Source organism: Aplidium turbinatum, chromosome 2 (genome assembly GCF_918807975.1).
Source record: "Aplidium turbinatum chromosome 2, kaAplTurb1.1, whole genome shotgun sequence".
Classification (NCBI taxonomy): domain Eukaryota; kingdom Metazoa; phylum Chordata; class Ascidiacea; order Aplousobranchia; family Polyclinidae; genus Aplidium; species Aplidium turbinatum.
The window spans coordinates 3,584,974-3,608,460 of NC_137473.1; the positions used below are offsets into that span (position 1 = coordinate 3,584,974).

Consider the following 23,487-nt stretch of genomic DNA (forward strand, 5'->3'; position numbering starts at 1 on the left):
TACTTTAAGCTTTTAATTTTTCTAAAATATGTCGCTGTTTATCAAATTAATGCGCGACGAATATAGATCAGATAAAATACTAGACAAAAGTCATCAACGCGAATATACATTGTGGTTATTTGGTAATAAATGCAATCATAATCCTTTTGTGAGAAAATAAAAATACAGTTTACAATCTAATACTGACGCACTATTGTTGATATAGACTGCATAAACTAAGCCTTTTTATTCTTTTACTTCTCTAGTGCATAACAACAATCTGTTTTTAAATATCGCTGTATCTATCGCAGATATGAATAATTAAATATTGCTTTCGACGCTTCATAAAGACTACCAGCGCAGCCGTTTTGAGGCGTAGTCGACAAGATTGCAACCCTGCATCTTTTTACATAACTTTCGATAAACTCACTGCTTCAAATCAAATTTGTGAATAATGCTCAATTGAATCTAAACTCTCTGGTTATTTTCCATTTTGTTACTATTATTATTATCTATCGATTGCCTGGTAGGTATGTACACTCTCGTCGTTCTGCTAAACCAACTCACCAAATAAACTTTTTCCAGGTTTGCACAAACAGGAAAACAAGCAACTTATTTGCTTTCAATTCAATGTGTAAGATCTTGACTTGCTCGCGCCATCTGCCGACAAAATTCGAATTCAGTTTGATCTTGGAAAGGATGGAGCGATAAACATCAATGCTGCTTCGAGCCTCATCTCTCATAGCAGTACCGACTACGATTTTGCAGCAAGCTAGCTACTATGTATTAATATTGCTAATGCTATTGCATGTCGATCTTGAAAATAATGCAATTTTTATCGGTTTTGGCCTCTGGGCTTAATCTGTACCGCTATCATCATTGCTTCGGGAGCATAAAGAAACTAAATTGCTGCAGTTTCAAAATTGAAGAAGAGAGTAGAAGTTTCAAAGTATACATTCAGCTAAAGTGCCACAAGGTGTCTTAATGTGCACTTAAGGTGCCATTCGCAGTTTACTCATTGACAATACTCCACAGCACTACTTTATTGTAGCTGGTATATTTTTGAATGTAGTCTATTGTTTTTGTTTTGCATATTTAGCCTAGTTGTAAGCATGAACCAAGTGACGTACGCAAAGGGGGGGAGGGGGCATTCGGACATGCCCCCTGCCCCTTTCAAAAAATGTTTCTTTTTTAGCGTTGTTGTAATTGTGTAAGCTGTGAGAGTGATCTAGGGCAGTAGGGTGGTATTAGTAAGCGCTCCTGTGCCCCCGGTTGGGGGGCAACGACTGTGTAAGAGCTCACTCATTGAAGATTTTTTTAATGTTTTTTTTGACTGTTTGAAATGAAAAAATAGTGAAAACACTGCCACAGAAGCTCGACATTTCATAGCTTAGGTTGCAACCATCGGGTTTTGTATTGTTGATCATCATTTGACAACATGACTATTTTAAATTAGCGAACCCAGTGAATTTATTGTATTTTGTAAGAGTTTATTCAAAAATTGATCCTCCTCGCTCGCTTTCTTGGAAAATACCTTTTCAACTGTTAATAGCATAAGACTTGTCCAACATTAAACGCGCGCGCAACGGCGAAGATGTTCAATATTGCAGCCAAAAGCGTTGACAGGGATTATCCAGGAATACTTTTACATTTGGGTAAAAACAAATGAAATCAACACAAAATTTTGCATTTTAAAACCTCGACAACACCGATTGTGATGAAAATCACATCATTAGTAAAAATGTATGAAAAAATCATTTTCCCAAAATTTTGTCTTTCTACGTCGAGTACTTTGCGAGATAGAGTGATTTGAAATTTTAATCATTTTCACCACTTGATGGCGCCATTTTTCACATTTTTACCCATATCTCCGCCAATTTTCATTGTAGAGATATGGTTGATAGCTCATTTGAAAGGTAATTTTAAGCTCTATCAATCTATTTAAAAATAATGAAAATTTATTTAATAATGAAAGAGGAATGTTGAAAGATTCTTGGTTGTAAACTTTTTATTTAATAATGAAAGAATAATAATGAAAGATTCTTGGTTGTAAACTTCCGACAAGCATAGCAAAAATATATATTTTCAAAATCAAAACTTTTTTTATTTTTTTTAAAATTTGATTCTTCTTCTACAGCCATGCAAAATATTGTGTTGTGTTTTGACCATTCTGTGTGTTTTTTTTAATAATTTTATTTTCCTTAGTCAAATTTTTTTTTTTCTGTTTATCCTTACTAAATTTTTTATACGTATCTGCAGGATTGCTTACATGGGAATTAGTAACAAGCTAAATGCTGTGATAACTTAATTATAAATAAGTACAGCTTCGATGAAGAGGAGGTTTTCAACTCTTCATACAGTGTGTCTTCAATATAATTAAGCAAGAAGAGACCGGGAGTTATACAGAGGCAGATGATTTAAATTATTTCTATATTTTTGCAATGCTGCAACATTTTGAAAAATACAAATTCGGCTTGAGGAATGAAGTTGGCTGCTGTAGCAGTTTGTATTGCGTGTGTCAGGAAATCTTTAAATAATATTATACAACATAGCTTTTTGTAGGTTCTAAAGATGAAATCCAATAGCCAAAATAAAATGATAAAAATTCATGAATAAGCAATGACATTGTCGACCGTTACCTTCAGAAGTTAACTATAAGCAAATATAAATAATTTTAGTGGACATAACTCACTACTAGACTACTAATAAAATATACAGACAGTAAAAGCTGGTCACCTTATTTGAACAAGTCAAAAATATGCAATATCAGTGTTCCCTCCAAGGTTTTAATAATATTAATTTCTGTTACAGGGGAAATCCACTCAAAGCTAACTGTAGTTTATAAAATACCAAAAAATCCACACTTTACAAACATGCCAATGAAAATTATGCAACTTTATTTGATTGGAAGCAATCATCAAATCAATTTTGGTGATTAGGAGGTGTGATTACGTCATAGGGTGGGCATGGCTCTATACTTTGCATGCAAAATTATAACATTATCGCGAAAATGAAAGTTCTGGCACAAATTCCAAGCAGCAGCTATTTCATAGCAATGCATTAACTTTCATTTTAAACCACGAAAATCGAGTACCAGTATGCCAAAAGTATGAACACTGAATCTTTGTTATCGTGACCGTACTGTTAATTTGCATGCAAAGCAGAAAGTACTGGTACTGTATAGGGCTATGCCCACCAAATGACGTAGACACACCTCATAATCACCAGAATTGATTTGCTGATTGATTTCAAATGAAAGTTCTAAGTTGCACAAAACCTTAAAAACATTTAGATGTAGTCCTAGAATATTGCTTAAAATACATATTTTACATAAATAACTGACTTTGGTGGGAACACTGCATTACACGTTAGTTCACTGTTCAAGTTGCAATTGAAGTTTTAAAACTAGCATCTGTTCGGCATGCAACAACTCGTTGTTGGTGAGGGAATATGTCCTTTCAGAGCTTGAAGTAGTTTGAGGATCCACTGATGAAAGTGGAGAATTGCGTGGCACTATCAGAACACCATCTTTTCTTGGCAATGAATATGATGATACAGGACCATGGGGATGCAGAAATTTTAGTTCAAGCTCATCATTACTCATGAACTTCTTCTAAACATATGCTAGCCACCAATTCTTCTCATACACGCATGTAACATATGAGGTAATTTCTTCCCATTGTAAAATTTTTGAACTGTGTTTGTTGTTGATTGTTACGGTGGAAAAATTGGATGACGATGAATATTCTTTGACTACCGTATCAGCTTCTCATTAGATTTCGTCAGTGGTTCAAAGAAATGTAATTTTTGTGTACCTGGAATCGGGTTTGCATAGGAAAACCTTTCTTCAAGGTCCGATGCATCATCATCATCATAATCCATCGTCAGTTTGTTCCCCACTAGTGGGGGTGGCCGATTGTTTCTGCGCAGCAATTGTTTTTATCCCTTTTCTCCATTTCACCCTGTCCCTTGCATCTTCCTCCTTCAGTCCAACATTTTTAAATTCATCCTTCACTTGTTGTTTCCACGTTCTTCTTGGACGACCGCGTTTCCTCTTCCCATCCACCTTTAGATCTAGTGCCTTTCTAAGAAAACTTCCTTCCTCCCTCCTTATCACATGTCCATACCATCTTACTCCATTTGCCCTTGCCATTTGATCTATGGTCTCTCTCATCTCTAGCATATCCAACAATTCTTCAGTCCTTTTTTCCCTTCTCGTTTTCACCCCACACATTGCTCTCACCATTGACCTTTCCGTTCTTCTCAGGATTGCCAGTTCACTCTCTCTCAATACCCATGTCTCGCTACCATATAGCATTGCAGGCCGCACACAGCTCCGATATACTTTTCCTTTCATCCTTAGTGAAAATTTTCTGCCATACAACATTTTCCCACATTCCCTGAACTTTGCCCAGCCCAATCTTGCCCTTGTTGTCACCGCTGCTTCACATCCACCACTTCCATCTATCCGATCACCCAGATGATCGTTTAATTTCTTCATCCTCAACATACAAATATTTCACTTATTGTTAAGCTCTTTTCTGCCCAAACAAAAAGTTGCGTTGGTGTTTGAATGTGGTCATCAGACACTCTTTGTAGGCTGGCTTTGGCAGCCAAGTGTTTTATGGTACCTTCTACTCCATCACAGCGGCCTTTTCTATGTGATGGTAAAATAGATTGCCTTTTTTACAAGAAACTTAAAAGATTGCAAATATATGAATAGATGACGTTGAAAGGTGTGAACAGTTACAGCATTGTGTTGAAGAGTATCAGAAATTAGGGCCAAATAAATGTGTTTCAGAAAAGTACCGTAGATGGATCTTCAGCAGTAGGGAAATTGTGGTAAATTACAATGGGTGAACGGTAGCCTGCATATTTGTCCATGTACAATGATAACTTTGAGCAGCATCTTACACAAAAAAAAGAGTAGCCTAATTTTCAGCAAAAACACCCAAAATTATAACAGAGCCATCAATTTGTTGTTTCATTCGATTCAAACTTGCAGATTGTTGCTTAGCTATAAAATCATGTCTTTGAAGGATCAATAGTTTTTCCAACAGGCTCTCTACAAATTTGTCTAGGGGTCTATTAAGGTTTCCAAATGTGTGCGGTCAACAGTTCAGCTGTTTTTATTTATTTATTTCAACAGACACCCATGCTTTGTATGTGATTGAATCAACGAGCAGGTTTTCTTCAAATATTTCCGTGATCATACGTTTAAGGTCATTGATATGACTACATTTATCGCATAGGCTAGTCCAAGAAAACATTTTGGTTGAGCACTGAGCAGGGTTGCAAGCTAGGTGGGCAAGTAGGTGTTTGTAGCTAACTATTGTAAAGAAATGATTCAAATTAACTTTTGAAGCATTGTTTGCATGATGGAAAGAACACAGAAGTATTTAATGTGCTGCCAAAACATCATGGCTATTGATTTAATGCTGGCTTAACCAGCGCAAACTATGCAATAGCCAATAGGTAATATATTTTACATCTGACTGATAGTTTTGTAGTAGAAAGCAAACATTGTTTCAGTAGATCAAAATTCTAGAAGGCACACTGCATTGTATATGACAACCTGAAACCCACATACCATGCATGCACCTTGCCTAGTGTCCTTTCAAGATAGCTACAGTACAGACAAGATAGGCTATACAATGCAACCTGATAGGCTACAATGTCATGCAGAGCAAACTATGGTGAATTGTTAGAGCAAGGAAAATGAACTGATTACAAAAACACACAGAATGGTCAAAACACAACACAATATTTTGCATGGCTGTAGAAGAAGAATTAAATTTAAAAAAAAATAAAAAAAATTTTGATTTTGAAAATATATATTTTTGCTATGCTCGTCGGAAGTTTACAACCAAGAACACAACATTCCTCTTTCATTATTAAAAAAAGTTTCATTATTTTTAAATAGATTGATAGAGCTTAAAATTATCTTTCAAATGAGCTATCAACCGTGTGTCTACGATAAAAATTGGCTGAGATAGGGGTAAAAATGTGAAAAATGGCGCCATCAAGTGGTGAAATGGATTAAAATTTCAAATCACTCTATCTCGAAAAGTACTCGACGTAGAAAGACGAAATTTTGGGAAAATGATTTTTTGTTACAGGGCTTCAAATCATGTAATTTTCATTAAAATCTGAGAGATTCGGGTTTCGGTGCTGTGTTGATTTCATTTGTTTTTACCCATTTGCGATTATTTTATTAATTCAAAAACTTTTTAAGGGGAGGAGGGGTTTGCATTCGGAAAAAACTCCATAACGCTAAAAAAATTTTAGCTACCGTCAGCTTACTTACGTCAGCTTACTTACGTCAGCTTACTTTTTGTCAGCTTACTTTAGCTACCGTCTTACTTACTTTTTGCATAATATAGCCTACGTTCTTCTAGTGCAGAGGTGACGAACCTGCGGCCCGTCAAAGAATTTTGTGCGGGCCGCAAAACAATTTGACAATCGCTCATGCATTAAAGACATCTCAAAGCTGTTTTATGCCTTCACTGGTAGGCTACACCTTTCCTTTGCTATTTTCTTGCCCTAAACACTAACTTTCAGGGTTTAAAGTTAGAAAATAGGAAAGCTATAAGGTAAAGTTGTGAAAACACTATTCACCAACTTCACCTTGTATTTTTGGTCGATTTTTACTGTTGTATGTTTCGATTCTGCGAAAGATAATTTCAACTGTGTTGGTTTTATTACTTCCATCTGTCGTTTGTTACTTTTTATGAATAATATCTTGAGTCGCTTCTAAAAGATTTCATAGTAGCCTAGGTTACGATTAAAAAGTTGTGTGGCCCGATAACTCGATTGGTCTGATGCAAATGAATCAGTAGATAAAAATAAATAAAATAAATTACAAAGAACTGTGTAATTTTCGCTACAGTTTGTATGTGGTCGTCTTGTGTAGCATAGCCAATACAGCCTTTCAAAAACTACTGTAGATGCTGAGCTCGCAAGCAATCCCGATTTCGTGCAGGTGCAGTGTTCCAAAGCATCCAAACTTGCAAATTTATTCATCCTGATGTAAAATTGATAAAAATGTTGTTTGGTGTCTGCCAACTTGTCTAGGCTACAATCTGCCATGCTTCTCAAGAAAGCGATCGCCTCAAAGAGTTGTTTGTATTTTTTCAAATTTGCTTTCTAGACATCGTCATTTTATTTCTGTGTAGCCCTTCAAAGCGAAAACAACGCTTGCCAAAACATAGCAAGGTGTGAAAAAAAATGACAGCGGCATTAGTTCCTATACATATATATATATATTTTTTTTAATTTGTTTGCATCAGGCACTAAAGAGACAGGCCCATATTCATAAACACAACACAAATCACAAAACACACACGGTTACATATAGCCTACAAGCAAAACGTATGCGTATATAGTCACGTTATAGTGAGACGCATAGTCAGAAGAAGCATAACACTCTGAGGTAAAAACTGCAACTAACCACTAGTTAGATGAGACCTGACAGCGGTTGACAAAATTAAATATACGATTTCGGAATAGGGCATGAAACGTAGGAATATGATGGTACGTCTGAATACTACTAATGCTAACACGCCTCGGTAATTTATGCAATGTTCGAAATGCATTATTGTAAGCCACACGCAATTTATTCATAGCCTACTTGAGGATAAGTAGCCTATCTGGCCCACAGTTGACTGGAGTAGCCTACATAGGTAAACAATACGTGCGAAATAGTAGGCTACATTCATTACAGCGGAAGAGCAGTTAGAAAAGTGTGAACGTAGCATGTTCGCTGTACAATATAACTTATAGCTCTAACTTGGCGCTTAATGTCATCGTCATCAGACAAAAACTTGTTTAGCCTACAACAATGCCTAGATACTTGACAGTGTCAACAAATTTGATATAAGAAGTTAGTTAAAGAAAGAAGTTAAAGAAGTTAAATTGCAAAACAAACCCTGGATCACAAAAGGAATTCTTAAATCCATAAAGACAAAAAATAGACTATATCGAGCGTGCTATAAGCACAAAGATGACATGAAAATAAAGAAATATAAAGCTTACAATAATCGCTTGGTGCATATAAAAAGAATATCTAAAAGACAACACTACACTTATTTATTTGAAGCAAACAAAGCTGATGCATCGAAAACATGGAAAGTAATTAACGAATTGATCACTAGCAAATCCAAGTCAATGTCATCGCTTCCCACCAATATGGAAATAAATAACATTTTACACAAAACTGAATCAACCCACTTTGCAAACCTATTGAATGAGCACTTCACCAATATTGGTACTAATATGGCAAGTAAAATTAAACCAACTGGCGTATCCTCTTCAGATTTTTTAACAACAACATGCCAATCCAGTTTTTTACTTGAAGACATCAATCCCAGTGAGGTTTCAAACATCATAATGACATTGAAAACAAAAACTTCTCATGGAATACACGATATCCCGACAAAATTCATCAAACTTGCAAACTGTATTATTTCACCCATTCTTGCTCGATTATACAACAACTGCTTTGCTCAAGAGACCTATCCAGATCCACTGAAGCTGTCTAAAATCATCCCAATACCAAAGGTATCCAATCCCACCGCTTTAACCGATCTCAGGCCAATATCTCTTTTGCCCACTTTCTCTAAAATTCTTGAAAAGCTTTTGTACGAACGAATGATTAAATTTCTGGATAAAAATAATATATTAACTCCCAGTCAACATGGTTTTAGGACAAACGATTCGACAGAACTCAGTATAACTCACATATATGATCATTTACTCAAAAACTTAAATAACAATAACTATACGTGCTCCATTTTTCTTGACTTGAGTAAAGCATTTGACACTGTTGATCATGGAATTTTATTGAACAAATTATATTGTTATGGTTTACGTGGAAAAATATGGAACTTGATGAAGTCTTATTTAACCAACAGACAACAATACACCAAACTTAACTCATTATCATCAAACTTTTCGACGGTCAAATGCGGCATCCCCCAAGGGTCAGTCCTTGGTCCTTTGTTATTTTTATTATATGTGAACGATCTACCTACTGCGTCCTCTTTCATGACCACTCTTTTTGCGGATGACACCAGCCTAAACATGACACACCACAATTTGACTTGCCTAGAACAACAAGCCAATGAAGAAATAAAAAAGATTGATGTATGGATGAGAACCAATAAATTATCGATTAATTACACTAAAACTAATTTTATTATCATTTGTAGAAATCTTCCTGTTGCAAAATCGTTCTCTCTCACCTTAAACGGCCAAAGCATTAACAAAACTGATCAAGTAAAATATCTTGGAGTAACGATGGACCACAGATTGAACTGGAACGCCCATATCTCTGACCTTTGCACAAAATTGAGTAAAGTATGTGGCATTGCTTACAAAATCAGATACTATGTCCCATTATCCACATTACGATTAATTTACTTTTCATTATTTAAATCAAATCTTCAATATTCGATAATTAATTGGGGTAGGGCCAACAAAACGTTAGTACACAAGGTGGAAGTGATTCAGAACAAATTTATTAGAGCGTGTTTGTTTGGTGACAGGAAAACTTCGACGACCTACATGTACAGCAAATTTCAGGTATTAAAAGTGAGTGACCTTGCAAAGCTGGCATATGCACAGTTCATGTTCAAGTACGAAAATAATTTTTTGCCAGCATGTTTCTCTGGCTACTTTGTTAAATTAGACGACATACATCAACATGATAGCCTACAAGACATAAGGCTAAAACCAGATTTTTTCTTCCCAGGTTTGAAACAAACTTTGGCAAAAAAACACTCCATTTCTTGTGTGTGCAAGTGTGGAGTGAAATTTCACACGATGTAAAAGATTTACCGTTCCATTGCTTTAAAAAAAATCTCAAAAACCAACTGTTACATGAATATACATGCGTACCTTAAGTGCTCAATACAAAGGATAACTTACCTTTACAGTAGGCCTATATCATCATATCGTAAGTTACTTATTAATATTTGTTCTCTACAGTTATTAGTATCAAATTGCCCTGTTTTTGTATGCTTCACATAAAAATTGTTGCAATTCGGTGGTGGTATCCACGTTTTTCCTCGTTATTTCAGGAAAACTTTCGCAAGTGCTGTAGCCTATTATAGCACACAATCACTAATTATTGGTGGTTGGTCAATTCTTGGTCGTTGCTCGTTGGTTTGAATCTTCATCCTCGGCTTACTCAGTCTGAGAATGCAGATTCAAACCAACAGTAGTTGTTTTTCAATCTCAGTGGCGAACTCTTTTTATTCAATGAAGTAGTGTGCCTGCCTCTGCACACTAGTGTGTATGAATGTGTAGTTAGATTTACTGTGATGGGGTGGTGGCTGACTAGATGACTGCTTATGGTCTTTCGCTACCATCCTGATTGCGCCATAATCTAACCAACAGTTGTACAATGCATTGTTTTGACAATTACATTTTACTCTGATTATTTGTTAATATATGGCGCTGTTAAAACAAAATAAATTGACTTGACTTGACTAAGAGGTTCCCAATTTGACTTTGGGTTGCAGGTTTAGCTTTAGGTAAGTAGTATCAAACATCATGCCAACAGTTTTATCAGAATTAAATATAATATCATGTGAATCTGCATATGAATAACACTCATTAACCAATGTTTGCAACCCATTCAAACTAGGTGCAAAGCAGCACAGGTCATCAGCAAACATTAAATGATTCAGACATGAACTGCCAACATAGCAACCTATTTCGAATTTATTTAGGTCCTACTGCTCAGTTCATCCATATACACAGGGAAGAGGTATGGACTGAGTACACCTCCTTGTCTCACTCCGTTAGATACAGTAAATGAGTCAGAAAAAGCACAACCCCACCTCACAATCATTAATTGCTGGCTATACCAAAACGCTATTAGACGAACAAATATTGCAGGCACATTTCTAGCAATTAGTTTACAGAACAATACAGAATGATTTGCACGGTCGAATGCTTTGGAAGCATCAAGAAATACCCCAAACACAGGGCTACCATGACTGACATAGTGGGATATAGCCTGCTTAAGCATGTGTACACACATGTCAGTAGCCTACTTGTATTTGTATTATATTTCATTCAGGTATAAGTTACAGTTAATGCAGTGTAGGCTACTATAAGCAGCTTCAAAAAGCTCAACATTGAAAGCATAGTTAATTCTAAGACGCAGTGATACGGTAACCACTTTGTGCAGTGATAAACCAAAATTGTGCAGTAATAAACTCCAAAATGGGCAGTGATAAAATGAATGTTAATTTTCTCTTTCCTTTGTAGGCTAAATGTTAACTTCTTCATTCTTGCCTGAGATACTATAAAATGTAACTTTTATAGACATGACATCGGCTTTTTGATAACTAACCTATAGTTGTCCTACTGTAAACCTCTTTTGTGTTTTTCAAAATTGTTTTTGACGTGACATCGCAATAAAAGCGGTTTAGAGAATCAGTCAAGTTCTTCGATTAGCTTTAAAAATAAAAAAATAAGTATATTTTAATATATTTCATCTGTTTTACCTTTACTTATCGAAATGCAACTTGATTAATTATCGCCTCTCCTCATTTTTACCCAAAAAAATTTAATTTTGCACAATAGGCTAAATAAAACTGTGATGCGTGGCAAGCAAAACCAAGTGCCAGGTAACCAGAAATGCCTCTTTTGCTTAAGTTTGCAATTTCGTAGTTTTCATGCTATATGGCAGGTAACTGTTTTCTAAGATAATGTGCAGTAACAAAAATTCCCTAAAGTTAAATATGACTAAAAAAGCAGATATCCGATTTCATATGGGGTTTTAATTTTTGAAAAATAATATTAAATAAAGACGGCAACACCATTATACACGCCATCTAAAAATGGAACCTTCAATTCAATTTTTGTTCGAGTTCTTGTGACTTGTCCAGCAACTCAAGCTGCAATTGGAGTCTTCCATTTTGAAGAAAGCTACTTGTTTTGCCTTTTAGTTTGAGATCTTGAAACCTGACAATCACTCGCGGCGATGATAAAGCAATCGAAGAAAAATGAAGAAGTTATTCAATGAGTTTCTTGTTTTTTCTGAAGCTATCTTGATTTAAACCCAAACGACTTTCAAGTTAATACCATGAATTGGTGTATTAAATGTAAGAATTAATACAAGTAGGCTACAGTTTTAACATTTTGTTGCAAACAAAAAAGAATGACCTAAACATACATAAATAAATTTAATGCATTCAGGGGGTGCAGTGTTGCAGTTGAAGGATCTCGATGGACGTTTTGTCCAGTCATGAGGTGACCTGTAACCAGAGCCAACCTGCAGCAGCATGAACCACCTTCAATGGTTTTGAGACCAGTAGCTGTAGTTAAACGTAAATGCTGAATCGGAGGGACGTTGTTTCCTGTAGCTGTTTGGTGATGATAGTGGTTGCTGAAAGATGTTGCTGAGGTGATGGTGACATGCATCATCATCATTATGTGAGTTGGTGCAGAGAACGGTAAGCCGTACAGTACCTAGCAATTATTGGCATCTATCAAACTGTCATAGCAAAGAAAGCTTAGCTGTTTGATTTGAAGCTGATAAACGTCTGTCCGTAGGTTTCATACCTTACTGTTCAATTTAGAAATTTGGATACCGTATATATATATTAAAAATATTTTATCTAATCCATTTGATAAATATATGAAAGTTACTATAAAACTATATTACATTACTACTATGAAAGTTAGTTTGGGTTTTAAGGTTTACAACATTTGCCACCATAATCTGAGACGCAGCTTTTTCTCTAGCAATGATATTGTGGAACTCATGATTATTGTTAAAATTACAAAAACTACCGTACCATCCTCGAAAACGAGGATAACTGACATCATATAGTGGAAAGCGATGTTCTCTTATATAATACCTAAAAAAGAGCAACGTGGCCTCAATCCTATGAGACACTTTTTTGTTAATATTGCCTTTAAAATATTAGGCTTGCATCTTCAGTGACTTTTACTTACAAAAATTCATTTGCTTATAGGTTTTATAAAGCTGTAGCTTAAAATTTTTAGCATCGGAAACATTGCCCAGCAGTGCTTACAATGTCTCGTGGCGGAAGACCCCCTCCTGGATTAGAAACCATGCACTCATTAAAAGTCGATAATTTGACTTATCGAACTTCTCCGGAGACACTCAAAAGAGCATTTGAAAAGTATGGAGATGTTGGTGATGTTTATATTCCAAGAGATAAATATTCTAAAGAAAGCAGAGGATTTGCTTTTGTTCGATTTTATGACAAACGTGATGCCGAAGATGCAATGGATAGAATGGATGGTAAAACTTTAGACGGCAGAGAGCTTCGTGTCGCTATGGCTCGATATGCACGTCCAACAGAAAGCCATGGTAGGGACCGTGATTATGGTGGACGTAGAAATCAATCGTATGGTGATGGAAGACATCGACGTTCTTATGATCGCAGAAGGAGTCATTCTAGATCTCCTCGACGTCGAAGGCATTCAAGAAGCCGCAGTAGATCACGCTCTAGAAGTCGATCGTATGACAGAGATCGTAAACGAAATCGCTCTCCATCCTATAGTCGATCTCGTTCAAGATCAGAGAGTGGTCGGTCCCATTCACGATCACACTCGCGTTCTAGATCTCCTGTGAACGGTGATTAGGAATTCAAATCTTTTGTCTTCTAAACACCAGTATGACTATTTCTGCCAGTGCCCTACACGATAATTGTAATGGACTTGTACATACTGTTTTCGTTTATGACGCAATGCTTAGTAACTGCATTCCACACTCCACAGTAACAGCAAGTGGACTCTGAATTGATTGTACAAGTGGACACTACATTAATTGCACAGTTGCATTTGCGCCATGTATTTTAAACCGATGATGTGAATATGTGCGTAGGCCAGTAGGGCTTGTTTTTGTATCTGCTTTCTGCAACCTTGTGTTCTTGTACAACATGCTTTGTTTAAACCATTTCTGCTTTATCACTGTTCATATGAACACACAATTAACAATGAAGTAATAATTGCTCTGTTTTTTATTACTGATATCTGTTTATTGAACCATAATTTCATAACAAAGATATATGATGCGCATCTTCCTCAAAGGTGTACAGCGCTGGTATCATTTCAACCACTTGGTATCACTGCTTAGTTATCACTGACTAAGTTGCCAATTAGTTTTAGTTTAATTCAAATGGAAAATCATCATCATTGGTGTGATGTAGATGGTATTTTACAGCAATTTTGAAGTTATATCAAGTTGTTTTTGTGTATGTAATTGACATGGCTAAAAGCATGTTTTGTGTCAGAAGTATCAAAGCTAACAGAACTTATACATTTTGGAAGTTCAAATCTAGAAATTCAATTTATTGAAAAACTGAACTATTAACAAAAATGAAAACCACATTGTATCATCAAGCACTGTTGCACATAAATTATTTTTCTCATGTCAAATGAAGCAGGCAACAAAATATTGGGTAAAGAATTGCTCAAGGATTAGACACTTTTTGAAATGATTATATCAAAATTTGAATGTACCGTGCCACACATAAAAAAAATTTGAATTTAACTATTTAAAATGAGCTGTTTATGTGGTTTGCTTAATCAACCTCAATGCTTTTCTATCATGTCATCTATTTAGTTAAATGTTTGCCTCTGGTCTTGAAAGCATTGCATAGTGATCCAACTTGTGCTTTCAACATTTTTCTAAACTGTTTAAAACTTTAGATGATTTTATGTCAAACATGAATTTTAGTAAATTTGTAACAAAATGTTAAAAAACTGATTAAATGTTGTGCCTAGAGCTGTGAAGCTCAACTTTAAACTAACAAATTATTTAAACTACATAGCCCCAGCAAAATCATGGACCTTTCAGAAAATTGTGAGGTGAGTGTTGTAATTGCTTTTCAAAACCTAAACGAGTCTGATGCATTGTCAGATGCAGTAGCTTGAAGTGCTCTACAGTCATACGTTATATTTGTCAACTCTTTTGTCAGTACATTGTTTAAATTTTTGTACAATCAAGTACTTTTGTTTAGCTAAAACAGAAATATTACAAAAGTTTATTGCAGGTCAAATATCTTGAAGAAGATTTTATTTCTGGTGTGAAACGAAGTATAATTCGTAGAATTGGTTCTACATTGCCACTATCTAGCACACAACGACCCAGGTTTGGAATGTTTTACAGTTTGTGTTAAAATAATTGTGAAATAGTAAACTCTTGAAATTCATCTTTCTGTTTAGCTTTAGCAGCACCTTGTAAATTTAAAAATAGGTAACTAGATTTATTGTAAGCAATGCTAGTTTAAATGTAGATTAAATTTAATGCTGAACTTGATTTGCAGCCTTTTTGTGTCAGTTCAATGAATGACATATCACAATCAATTTATTTTTGATTTGCTTGCTTTTAGATTTGAGTTGCTCCCCAATGGAGCTCGATTGATTGGCGAGAATCAAAAGTCGGTCTTCTCCCTTTCAGATGTATACCAGCTTGTTGATATACCTGACGTGTAAGTTGATAATATGTAATGATATATGAAGTGTTAAAGTGTATTGTATGCATGCTTTTCAGAAAAAGGTAAGTAAACTTGTTATACAGATGTTAATGAGCAAAGAAATGCAGTTAAATAACTTTTGGTGATATTCTAAATATTGACAAACTAATTTATAATAAGTTATTCAGCAGCTATAGGTAATTCAACATTTCCTTTAGTACCGTAAACCGGGGTGGCTTTGGCCCTTGAGGGTGACTTTGGCCCAAAATTTATAAAATTATTTGAAATGGTATAATTTTCTGACATGTTCATTTTTATACTCAGTTTTGGTGTCTAATGAAAGATAACAATCTGTATTTTCAATTTCATGAATCAGTACTTTGAATACAACAAATATATATAGGAAACTTTTTATGATATTATGCTAGGCAGGTTAAAGAATGTCAAACTTTTGACGAAAAAACATTCTCAAACTTCTCTGCCAAAATCAATAAAAAATCAACCAGGTTTGGTAACTACAAAAATTTATTGGTAGAGCTTTCGCCGCCGTAAAGGCGGCTTCATCAGTACTCTTATTCAAATAGAACCTATTTGATTCTATTATTATTCTATTATTTCTATTTATTCTATTATTATAGTACTCTTATTCAAATAGAATCTATTTAATTCTATTATTATTCTATTATTTTGATTCTATTATTATTATTATATATATTATTATATATGATTCTATTTGAATAAGAGTACTGATGAAGCCGCCTTTACGGCGGCGAAAGCTCTACCAATAAATTTTTGTAGTTACCAAACCTGGTTGATTTTTTATTGATTATTATACGTTTGGTTGAATCCTCTCACAAGGATCCTACAATTATTGATGATTAGCAATTCCCATAACATTGAGAAGCCAGAACTGAGGTTAAGAGTCCTTTTATTACTATTTCTCTGCCAAAGTATGGGAAACATAACTTTCTCATTATTTTTTTTCATTTAAACTGGTTTATTGGGATGTTGTGATAGGATGTATTGTATATACTTTTTTTGCTTCCACAAATCTTTATATCTCAGATAAATGCCAAATTGTGTAATAGTGTATAAAAATGGTGCATTAAATTTTCAACAACATTACCACCAATGTATAAGCTTGGACGAAGTATGATGAACTCAACAACAATATTGTATCAGTATTACCTATCCAATCCATGTGTCCAATATTGTATATACAATTATACATGCTGCTAATCAAATCACGATCATATTAGGCTACATATATAGTAATTCATTCATAATTTCATAACTTATTCACCCTACCTGAAAATCCATGAGAACAATAAGTGTATTTGTATGCCTAATTGTTAATGTATTGTGACATGCTGTATGTATATATATTGTCTTTTTTTAACATGTTTTTGGGCCAAAAACACCGTCCTGACTTTGTTACATTGTTGAAAATTAAATTTGGGTAGGATGGAAAGGCAAAAGCAGACATGGGCCAAAGTCACCCCGTGATTGGGGTGACTTTGGCCCATGTTTTGTTTTTAAAAAAAATCACATTAAATTGTAATAATTTGAGAATTCTTTTTGGGTTATGATAACACAAGAGCTCTGTCTACAATGTAATGATATAAAATAAACCCTAGGTCATTAGGAAATCAGAATATAACAAAAAACTTAAAAAATAATTATAAAATTGGGCCAAAGCTACCCCGGTTTACGGTAGTTCTTTGTTATGATAAATGAAAATAATTATTAGTGTTACTTGCAAAAATGTATGAAACAATTGGAAATAGTATAAAAACGAAAAAAATAAATAAAACGGATAAAAAATCAAAAAGACGTAAAAAAACGATTAAAAAAACATTTTTAACCATCCCTCGGTAAACATAGCGATTGCCATGGAGGTGAATATAAGCGCTGAGTCAAACTGGCCTTGCTTCAGTGCTGCTTCTCGGTGTTTAAAAAATACCTTTGTTTTTCAGATGTTTCAAATATCTTTGAATTGTTTTTTAAGGATACTGCTCCGCACCTAAATACCCTGACTCCACAGTTTGACCGGCGCCTAAAATACATGAACCTCATAGGGCAGGGTTTCCCATACTGTGGTCTGCGGACGATTGGTAGTCCGCGACAACTGCACAGGCAGTCCATGGCGATATGACAAGAAATTAATAAGTCACACATAAACGTTGTACAGTACGTACCGAAAGATAATTGCCGTAGTTCTTTACAACTTAAATGATTTCGAAAGCTTTTGCTATCCAGTATCGTAAATCTTACTTGTTGCACCTCAGTTGCAGTTAAAAGTTGTTTACAAAAAATTAGTGGTCCTTGGCCCAAAAAAAATTACAAATAGTGGTCCGTGGCCCAAGTAAGTTTGGGAAACCCTGCCATAGGGGATATCAAGCAGCTTTTGTTCCATTTTCTCCACCACAAACAAGTTTTACATTTTATAGATTTCCATCATCAAAATCGAGCAGCGATTTGAAATCACAAGCAACCCCTGATCCTGAAGTTGCTGAGAAAGGTAAAATTGCTTCGAAACAACACGTTGCTGTGTGTACACGACATTCTGATGCGACGACCTGTCGGAGAGGCGTCTCACCGCGAGACCTATATGACGAGAATTCTACTTTATCTATGAAGCATGCCTTATCTTGTGCAGATACTTTTGATTACAATGTATATTGTAGTATAATTCCCATTACATTTTTTTCACCAGAAACCTGCTGTGACAACGTTATCCAACAAATATTTGAAACAAGAAAACACCAACTACGCACCCACAAAAAAGATTATATACACATCCTGTCTTGTGTTTTCTTTTTGCGTAAAAACATTGGATAACTTTTGTGCCCCAGCATTTGTGTCACAACAAGCGTCTACTGTCTAGTGAAAAAATTGGGAAGGTTATTAAATATTGGTAAATGAAAGTATGGGCACAATGCAAGATAGGATAAAATTTGCATAAACTATTCTCTTGGTAAGATGTTCCCTGTTGTGAGACATCCCTGCACCAGGTTGGCTTCGTCAGAATGTGTTCTAAACGTACGTAGTCAAAAATCGAAACTTTTTATTGATTGTTATATTCATCTTTCATGCATTGACCACATATTAAAACGTTCAATCTGTTTAACCATTTGATGGAATAGCATGCAGGAAGGCAATATTACTTTAAGACTAAGATCATCCTTCGTTGTAGTGGAACCTGCAAACTCCCCCACCGAGACTCCCCCAGACGTGGTGAACAAGATAACAGCATTGGAGGATGAATTATCTCAACTTCGGTCTCAGATAGCCATGCTGGTATCCAAGCAACACGAACAATCGAATGGTGAGTCATAAGACAGCAGGTTGTGCCGCCACAGCAATAAATAAAACACATGATCTATTTAACCCAGGAAAGGTGAGCACTGTCCTATCACTTTATTTTGCCCGTATTGTCACTCCACATTGTGACATCGGCGCAGGATCGTGTGTAGGGTGGTTGAAGGTTTAAGTTTCGGTTCACCACTTAATGACCTGATATATATGCCACCACCCCGACCGTAATGACGTCAAGTCCGGATGACGCAATAATAATGCCATAATAACGTCAAGCCTAAATAAGGTGAACTTTGATCATTTCTGATGTTCTTCATCGTGTGTCACACGGCCGAAGCCCAGAGCATTACGCAAGCTCTTGCTCTATCGTTGAACTCGGCCAAATCTTGTGCAGAGCATCTTGCTTTTATGACAAGGCAGTTGAGGAGATGTTGCATCGTTTGCTCCTGTCCACATTTAGAACTTGTGCTTTCCAAAGAATATCCCCAGTGTCGCATCAATGTCTTACGTCTTCCAGTACCAGTTTTTGAGGCAAGCGGTTGAGGCATCGCCAATACTTCCAGGTGTCACGCTTTCCTGGGGGAAGGTCTTTTGTGGGAGAAAGCTCCATTTTGGCCGGTGTCAGTTCGGCTGCCAGCTTCTCCTGCCACAGTTGGACCGGCATATTGGCGGCAACCTCATCTTGACCCACTGGGACAAGTGAAACAAGGAAACTTTTTCTTGACTTCTATCGCTTGCGTGTTGGAGTTTGGCCATATAGTGGGTGTCTCAAATCCATGTCCTGACAAGATCTTTCTTTTCTGATGGTCACTCTTCTTCTGATGTTGGGAGGAGCAGTCCCAGACAGAATGTGCAGCGACGTGTTAGTTGGTTGGGTTATGTCTGATGTTGAGGACGTGTTCTATCCATCCCGTTGCTACATTACTGTTTTGACTGTCGCAAAAGTACTTGATTATCTCTTGTGTTGTTCATAAAGTAACGAGTTACCGAATTAATCGTGGGAAGCCAGAATTACGCTTAAGTTCTGTCAGGCTGTTCTGATTACATTATTAAGATTGATTTCAGACAGGTGTCCAATGTTTATGTAAGATAGGCTAGGCTATGAAAAGTGTTTATTGTCACTTTTGACTTCTGTTTTGTGTCATCTCTATTGTTATATACTATATATAGTTGTTAATCTAAAAAAAACAGATGAGAAAATCATAATTTTACAACAGGGTCATTAGCAGGGCTTTGAGATGTTGAACTATGCTATACTATTTCATTTTGTCGTAGTTTGTTTTGGCATGAAACACTTTGATGTATTCGAACTTTAACTTGTCAGTGTACTGTAAGTTAAATGTAACTTGCCATTGCGCGGGGGAGTTTTGCCTTCATGGTGGTGACGTCATGCGCGTTGCTTTCTGTTCAGCGTCTATGAGCTTCAACTCCATGGTGGTCCATCCGGGAGATGGGTTCTCTTGTTCAACCCCTATTCGCCCATCGGCCCCACCGCCTCCTCCTCCACCGCCACCCCCTCCTCCACCACCCCCACTCACAATTGCCCCCGCTCAGAACCCAGGCGACTCGGTCTTTCAGTTGATCAGAGAAAGGAAACAAAAGAAGGTGTGACGTTGTTGTTTTTAGCATTGTTGGATTGTTACGCAACGACCTTATATATTTTATGTGTTCACACCAGCTTTCGTATCTATTTGCCATTTATTGAAGTAAAAACTTGTGTAATTTTGTGACCTTCAGTTTAGCGGGTATTTTATTACGTTACGTATTTCCAATTAATCCAATTATATTATTGTTGACAAACTTTACAGCCGCCATGTATGTGTTGATGTGTAGTTCTGTTGTATCTTTGTCTTAATCATTTGTCATACTTCTGAGTTCTAACTATATATGAAAACTACAAAAGCATTTTTTTTTTGTATTTTCAAGCATTTATTGTATGTAGACATGTTCTCATCTTTGGTGTATATAATATCTCACTATGCATAACCGCGCGTCCACAGATGGGTGACGGGGTAACTGCTACTGTGAAAGCTCCTTTGTCGATGGGAGATGTACTGAAGGATCTTCATAAAGTCAAGTTAAAGTCAGTATCGAGGTATGCACTGCGAGTTCACGCTAGATGGCAACAAAAGTATTGGAGTTTCGCTGATACGGTTAACGGAATGAGATGTTCTCTACTGCCTACTCGTACTTAGCTGACTGCTGGCAGCCATGAAAGATTTCTCTCCTTTTTCCAAGATGTTGGCTTGTCAGGCAGGGCTGTGGAGTCGGGCGAAAAATCTCCGACTTCTCGGTTTATAACTGGCCTACTGCAGCTTCAGTGCTGCCAGATTTCTTCAAATTTGTTGTATATTTTTGTTAAAATTGACTTTTATTTTAAGTTGTGATCGAAATTGAAACTACGACAAACAATTAAAACAAACACTTTTATTTTCTAGTGAAGGTCTAGAGCGCAATACGGAAAACAAAAAACAATATTTTGAAAAAAGATTGCAAAGAAAAAATTCTATTGTTTATCGTTTTGTATTAAGTCGGAGTTGACCTTTTTTTTTGGCGACTCCAACTCTGGACATGCCAAAATCTTTCCGACTCCACCGCCCTGCTGTCAAGTATAAGCAATAGACTTATTGCGTATTTTTACATAGCCAGAAACCTTGTTCAACAGATGAAACAGCTTTGTAAGGTTGACTACCTGTTTCACCAGTACTAGTCGAGACAAGACTAGCAAACTTTAACTGGATGTAAATAATTTTCAGATCACCCAACGGAACCCCAATAAACAAGAAAAAGCCTTCAATTCCTGACCCATCGGACCCCGCTGCTTTCATCGCTGCAGCTCTCAGAAAGAAGTTTTCCCACCGGATAGGGGATTCCCCCGACCCAGCCCGGAGACACCCTTCCCCAGGCCCCAAGGAGTGGGAAGATTCCCCGCCCAAGGTAACTGACCGGTGTTGTTGGTTCACAGTAAACTTGAATATGTTAAACTTGATCACGTTGCTCTGCTTCGTATGTCTATGGTTCAACAAGACAAACTCTCTAGTTTTATTATTTTGTTTTACCTCAGATATGTAAACATGGTAAACCTGAGTCACGTCAATGGGTTCAACACATTTTTTGTTCACACGAAAAAGCAAAAGGTGGTATACAGACATTAAACAAGTAAAAAATTCCAGATAAATGTGTCTTTATCTGGAATAGCCAAGGTCTAATACGTAATTAAATTTTAATAAGCGATATAAAAATACAATGCTGAATATATACCGACTGTGTGGTAACTTGATGAGATTATTTGCGTGGTTACCCTAATGTGGTAATTTATCTTGTATCGAAGCATTTTATCAATGTCGCAATCATGGCGGCTGGGAGGAATGTAAGCTACAAGCAGCATACTGGGCAAGGTGACTCGTTCATCATTCCACGTAGTTTCGTTTAGTGAGGGGTAGGTGGGTAGTTTGCTTGGTTGATTTATATGTGTTTTTATATTTTAGTTTGGTCAACATTTGCTAAAGAAACGGACCGAACGGCTCCCTACCACCTAACTTCAGTGTTGCCAAGTTTGTTTTTGTGATAGATCATTTTATTTGCGGTGCTTCATTCCTCTACTCGCCACGCTTGAGTGCTTCCAGCTGAGACTGTCTGTTCTGGATGGTTGGTCTTTATAAAATTATTTAACTTATTCCGGTCAGAAGTTTACTTTTGGGTTTTTAAAAATGTTTTAAATTCTCGAGCGAGGATACAAGTGGATGGTTCTCCAGTATAGCATGTTATTGTCAAAAGCTGTTCAATTGTGACTCATAATTAACGACCTCGTTGTTTTACCAATGTTTTCATCACTAACCTGTTATGTTCATTTCACCCACAAACAACTCTTCGGGCGAACCCCGTGTTAGTCAATTGCTTGTCACCGCGTGGTGTCGCATGATCTGACCCAGTTACCAAACTGCGGGGCACACCCGATTTGAAGTTATGGGTTTTGTGACTGAAGATATTTAATAATTTTAAAGTTTTTATTTTCGAAACTTTGTTTCTCTTAATGCAACGGCGTTGGTTAAGAAACGTCCCGGATGTTCGCATTTATCGACTCATGGCTTCTGATGGAGGAACTGCCTTTATCATGACGTCACAAGCGCCTACGCACGATCGTAGTGACATTGCCACCATTACTTCGGTCCACGTCAGATCGTTGCATTTCATACGTTTAATCACGACTACAGCACGACGTGAGGTTGTATTGTGTCCACACAACAAAGCACATGACAATACGATTTAGTTAAGGCGCCATCTTGTGAGTTGTTGCCGTGCGTTTTCTGTCCGCTACGTGAAACAAGGTGCAAGCCTATCGCCCGTTCTTTGTTCGTTCTTTCAATGATGTATCACGTTTTGATGGTACATTGCTTCAACGTGTTTTGAAGTTGCATTGATGGAAAGTAATATGTTCTTCCTCAAGGATTTCATTTTCCGCAGTATGTGCTTGATATTAATAAATTGTCGTGCTGACTTGCTGTGTAGTTCAGCTCTGTTGGTTTTATCTTATACAGGTACAGGGGAAAAGGCAAAAAATTTAATTTAATTTTGTACTTTCTGCCAGGATTTCACAAGTTTTTTTAACATTAAAAATTCGCTTGGTAGAGATTTGCTGCAACTTATACAGTAGAATTCGTCAGTTCGCCTTATTCGTCACAATTTTGTTGGTCCCGATTTGGTGTACCTACAGTTGTTTTGACCT

The 23,487-nt window shown here is 36.4% G+C and overlaps 2 protein-coding genes across 3 annotated transcripts; both read left to right on the forward strand.

Annotated features, from left to right (window-relative positions):
• The first annotated feature begins 11,909 nt into the window (after positions 1-11,909).
• Positions 11,910-14,677, forward strand: LOC145764554 (serine/arginine-rich splicing factor 2-like). 2 transcript variants are annotated; one of them, XM_082576177.1, is made up of 3 exons: positions 11,910-12,095; positions 12,190-12,446; positions 13,003-14,677. In XM_082576177.1, exon 3 carries the CDS (start codon positions 13,033-13,035, stop codon positions 13,606-13,608), a length of 576 nt encoding a protein of 191 aa, XP_082432303.1. In that variant the 5' UTR covers positions 11,910-12,095; positions 12,190-12,446; positions 13,003-13,032; the 3' UTR covers positions 13,609-14,677. The 2 variants fall into 2 exon arrangements, with proteins under 2 accessions (XP_082432303.1, XP_082432302.1); XM_082576176.1 differs by having other exon boundaries at positions 11,910-12,446.
• A 3-nt stretch (positions 14,678-14,680) lies between these two features.
• LOC145764553 (mitochondrial fission regulator 1-like) lies at positions 14,681-23,269 on the forward strand. The gene is made up of 9 exons (XM_082576175.1): positions 14,681-14,835; positions 15,021-15,118; positions 15,360-15,458; positions 17,894-17,964; positions 18,640-18,771; positions 20,173-20,366; positions 20,762-20,856; positions 21,518-21,698; positions 22,250-23,269. The coding sequence occupies exons 1-9, from the start codon at positions 14,812-14,814 to the stop codon at positions 22,298-22,300; spliced, it is 945 nt and encodes a 314-aa protein (XP_082432301.1). The 5' UTR covers positions 14,681-14,811; the 3' UTR covers positions 22,301-23,269.
• The last annotated feature ends 218 nt before the right edge of the window (positions 23,270-23,487 follow it).

What these genes read in the sequence shown, in the direction of transcription:
- LOC145764554 (XM_082576176.1), top strand. Translation starts at nt 13,033, where the DNA reads ATGTCTCGTGGCGGAAGACCCCCTCCTGGATTAGAAACCATGCACTCA.
- LOC145764553 (XM_082576175.1), top strand. Translation starts at nt 14,812, where the DNA reads ATGGACCTTTCAGAAAATTGTGAG. An exon ending in CTTGTTGATATACCTGACGT is followed by an intron (nt 15,459 to 17,893) that starts GTAAGTTGATAA and finishes TACATTTTATAG; the next exon opens with ATTTCCATCATCAAAATCGA. An exon ending in AAGTTAAAGTCAGTATCGAG is followed by an intron (nt 20,857 to 21,517) that starts GTATGCACTGCG and finishes AATAATTTTCAG; the next exon opens with ATCACCCAACGGAACCCCAA.